At 57.1% G+C, this 3,965-nt stretch overlaps 1 protein-coding gene across 1 annotated transcript in view; it reads left to right on the plus strand.

The window, feature by feature from the left end:
• Nucleotides 1-3,965, plus strand: part of GRID2IP (Grid2 interacting protein) — a 22,171-nt gene that overhangs the window by 17,397 nt on the left and 809 nt on the right. The window contains exons 14-19 of the mRNA XM_029965253.1: nt 271-316; nt 403-558; nt 1,357-1,443; nt 1,952-2,081; nt 3,020-3,138; nt 3,571-3,735. Coding sequence (XP_029821113.1) covers nt 271-316; nt 403-558; nt 1,357-1,443; nt 1,952-2,081; nt 3,020-3,138; nt 3,571-3,735 — 703 coding nt within the window. The remainder of the gene's footprint in view (nt 1-270; nt 317-402; nt 559-1,356; nt 1,444-1,951; nt 2,082-3,019; nt 3,139-3,570; nt 3,736-3,965) is intronic.

The following is a 3,965-nucleotide window of genomic DNA, read 5'->3' on the forward strand; positions in this document are numbered from 1 at the left end:
GCGGGAGCGGGGGGGCTGCGTGTGCCGTGTCCCCTGTCAGCAGCACACCGGGCACGGGGGGGCGGGAGGAGCTGGTGGCACTGGTCACTGTGACCGCGGGGCAGAGGTGCTCGGGGTGATGCCCGAGGGGTCTGGCAGCTCCCGTGGGGGCTGGTTTGGAACTGAAGAGTTACCCCCACGTTTGCTCCCTGGTGAGAGTGACTTCGCCCAGCTCTGATTTACTTTCTATTGCCAAAGTCACTCGTGGATGTGGGTGTGAAACTGGCCCAGGTGCTCCACGTGTCACCTGTGCCAAGCAAGTGCATCCTGCTTCCATGTACAGGGCAACATGCCAGAAAAAGCACCGTGTAGGAGGGATTGTGGCTAATGGGGACGGTCCCTTTCTGCTCCTTTTGCTCCCAGATGCTGTCAGTACCCGAGTACAAGATCCGCCTGCGCAGCCTGCACTTCAAGACCACCCTGCAGGAGAAGACAGAGGAGATCAAAGCCAGCTACGAGTGCATCTGCAAGGCCTCCCTAGAGCTGAAAAGCAGCAAGAAGCTGGCAAAAATCCTGGAGGTCAGAGCAGTCCTTCCTTCCTGAAACAGTCACCATGGGCCCTCAGCACCCCACAGGAGCACCCCTGGGCAGCTGCAGGGCAGCCCCAGCCTTGGGCCCCTCCAGGACCAGCTGGGCCAGGGTCTATCCCCTGGTGTTGGCTTGTGGGGGTCCTGGCCTCAGGAGGATGTGGGAGGGAGGATCACCGATGGCCACACACCCACCTCCAGCACAGGGAGGGCTGCAGGAGCCAGAAACGTGCCAGGCAGGGCCACAGCAGAGCCCACTGAGGCTGTCCTGGGCTGTCTTGGGGCTGGAGGATGTTTTGGGTCTGTCCCAGCAGTCGCTGTGTGTGTCCCCACACTTGGGCAGCACTTCAGGCAGGTCCCTGGGGATGGCCAGGGCTTGTCCCAGCCCTGCTGTGGTGTGGGCAGGGTCCCCACAGGTGATTTTGGCATCCTGGGACAGGCTGTGCCTGGCAGAGAGAGAACATATCCCACTGTAGCTCGTCCTTGACCCTCCTGAGACGAGCTGCCCCAAATTACTGTCATTAAGCAATTCATTTGGTTTTGCCTTTAAAAAAAGCAGGTGGGATAAATGAGGTCACCATGTGACCAAATGCATTTCCAGAGGAGAGATGAATCTCCTTAGTGGCTCCTGGCCAGTAACCCCCCAACAATTCCTTAAATCCTTGGGGGGCAGTGGCTGTCTGCACATTAATGGGTGTGAACAGGAATTCAGAGCCCCAGGAGCTGAGAAATGGGATGATACAAGTGCAGGAGGTCCCCAGCTCCTCATTCCCTGGTTTTCTCTTTGCAGTTCGTGCTGGCAATGGGAAACTACCTGAACAATGGGCAGCCCAAGACCAGCAAAACAACGGGCTTTAAAATCAACTTCCTCACCGAGGTGAGGCAGGGCAGGCTCCTCCTGGGCAGGAGGCACTGCCACTGGGAGCTCTGAGTGCCCCGTGCAGCAAACCTGTCCTCCCAAAGGACCCTGGGTGCAGTGGCTGCCAGAGGGGGGACAGGGGAGGCAGCTGGATTGACCCATAGGGGTGACTTCAGAGAGACCCTTATGGGGCTTTGATGCTTTGGTGTGTTGGGGAATCCAACCTCAGGCTGACCAGAGCCCACAGCTGTGGGGTGAGAGAAGGAGGTTTTCATCCCACGTGGGTTGTGGTGGGAACCCTGAGGGATGGGGGACAGGGGGGCAGCCCTGCCCTGTGGGAGGGAACATCTCCACGCTGCTGTGTGAACATTAAATGTGCCATTTAACCATTAACACGTGACATGGCCGGGCACTGCCGTGCATGTGAGCGGGGTGAGCCGGGACCCCGAGGGAGGGACACCCCGGGCGTGTGGGGAGACCCACCCCTGTGCAGGGACACCTCCTCACTGCTTCTGCTTTGCTGCAGCTGAACACGACCAAGACTGTTGATGGGAAATCCACCTTCCTGCACATTCTTGCCAAATCCCTTAGCCAACACTTCCCAGAGCTCCTGGGCTTTGCCAAGGATCTTCCGACAGTGCCGCTCGCTGCCAAAGGTAAAGGAAGAGAAACACCTGCAAGCCCCGTGTCCCTTTGCACTGCCTCAGGGTTTGGTTTGGGTCTGGGGTCAGCCATGAGCTGCACAGCGTTGGCATGAGCAGGATGGGAGCCAAAACAAGTGAGGAATAGTCCTGAGAGGACAGGGTAGGGACCTGCTTCATGGAAAGGGCTGTCCAGCCCTGGCACAGCTGCCCAGGGCAGTGGTGCAGTCCCCATCCCTGGGGGGATTTAAAAGCTATGTAGATGTGGCACTTGGGGACAGGGGTTAGTGGTGGCCTTGGCAGTGCTGGGGGAACAGTTGGACTGGATGATCTTAGAGGGCTTTTCCAAACTAAATGATTCCACAATTCTCTGAATTTAAATCATACTGTGAATCTCTGCAAAGCACAAGCTGCATTCCTGTTGCACACCATTCCCTGCTGTTTGTGAGCAATTCCCTTGGGAATTAGTGCTACAGTGGATAAATAAAGGAGCAAATTCAGGCCTGGAGCAGAACATTTCCACTTGAGGAAGGTCTGTACCTGTAGCTTTCCCAGCTGGAGTTTGTATCTGGCTAACTGTTAAATGACACTGCTGTCACTGGAGGCTCCCAGCTCCTGCCACTGTATCACCCCTTGTCCTGTGTCCCCCTGTCCCCTCCCAAGTCCCTGTGTGTCCATCACTGCCCTCGTGCTGGTGAGTCCCACATGCTCCTCGTCCTTGGCACAGTCCAGGGTCCTTTTAACATTCTTAGTATCCCTTGGTCTGAGCACCAACAGCTGATCCCATCAGGACAGTCTGGTTGTGCCTGGACAGCACGGACAGGTTGTGCAGAGCCCTGCAGACACACAGCCCGACCCCCTGACCAACAGCCCACGCTCATTGTCTGTGTTCTGCCATGGGAATCAACCCAGCCCGTGCCCCCAACACTGCTGACTCCTGTCTTCCCCTGCAGTGAACCAGAGGACACTGACAGCCGACCTGAAGGACCTGCACACCACGGTCAGTGACATCCAGCTGGCCTGTCACAACATGCCAGCCACCGCGGAGGACAGGTTCGCCATTGTCATGACTGTATCCTTCCGTCAGAGGGGCAGGTCACCAGGGTGGCTCAGTGCCCTCCAGGGAAACCATGCTGCTGTCTTTGTGGCTCCTTGGGAAGCAGCCGGGCTGTGTCTGGCACCGCCTCAGTACTTGTGGAAAACTCCCTCATTCTCAGCCGGCAGGGAAACAGGTTCTGTGGTGCCCACCGGCTCAGCTGCCCCTCTGTGGCACAGCCCCAGTGCCAGGGAATGTGCCACGGTGCCAGGGAACGTGCTGGGTTGTCTGTCCCTCAGAGAAGCACCGTCAGGGACAGCTGAGCTGCAGCACCTCCACACGTGTGTGTGCAGCAGGTCCGTGCTGACACCTGAGCTGGAACCCAGCCACTGATAAGAGATTGATAAGTGATTCTGATCCGTACCAGACCCACGGAGCGGCTGTTTGTCCTTAAGCCAATTCCCTCAGTCCTTCCTGGAGAGTGCCCAGCCTGCCATGCGGTCTCTGGACGACCTGCAGCACAAGGCCATGGAAGAGTTCAGCAAGGTGTTGTCCTTTTTTGGGGAAGACTCGAAAATGACAACTTCTGAAGCTTTCTTTGGCATCTTTGCAGAATTCATGAGCAAGTTTGAGGTGAGCTGAACCTTTCAAAACCAGCCTGGGGTCCCCTGTGAAGTGTCAGTGAGGTGTTTTACTTGGGTGTGAGCAGTGGGAATGAGATGGGGTTTTGTGAGCACCTCTACCCGAGTGTCTGCAAGGGCAATTTTTATAACACTGATAAAGTGCAATTTTTCTAACATCCAAGTTGGCTGGCAGGGGTGGGAGGCTGAGGGAGGGCTGGTGGTCCAAGCACCAGCCCCAGG

Source organism: Manacus vitellinus, unplaced genomic scaffold, assembly GCF_001715985.3.
Source record: "Manacus vitellinus isolate BGI_N305 unplaced genomic scaffold, ASM171598v3 scaffold_93_pilon, whole genome shotgun sequence".
Classification (NCBI taxonomy): Eukaryota; Metazoa; Chordata; class Aves; order Passeriformes; family Pipridae; genus Manacus; species Manacus vitellinus.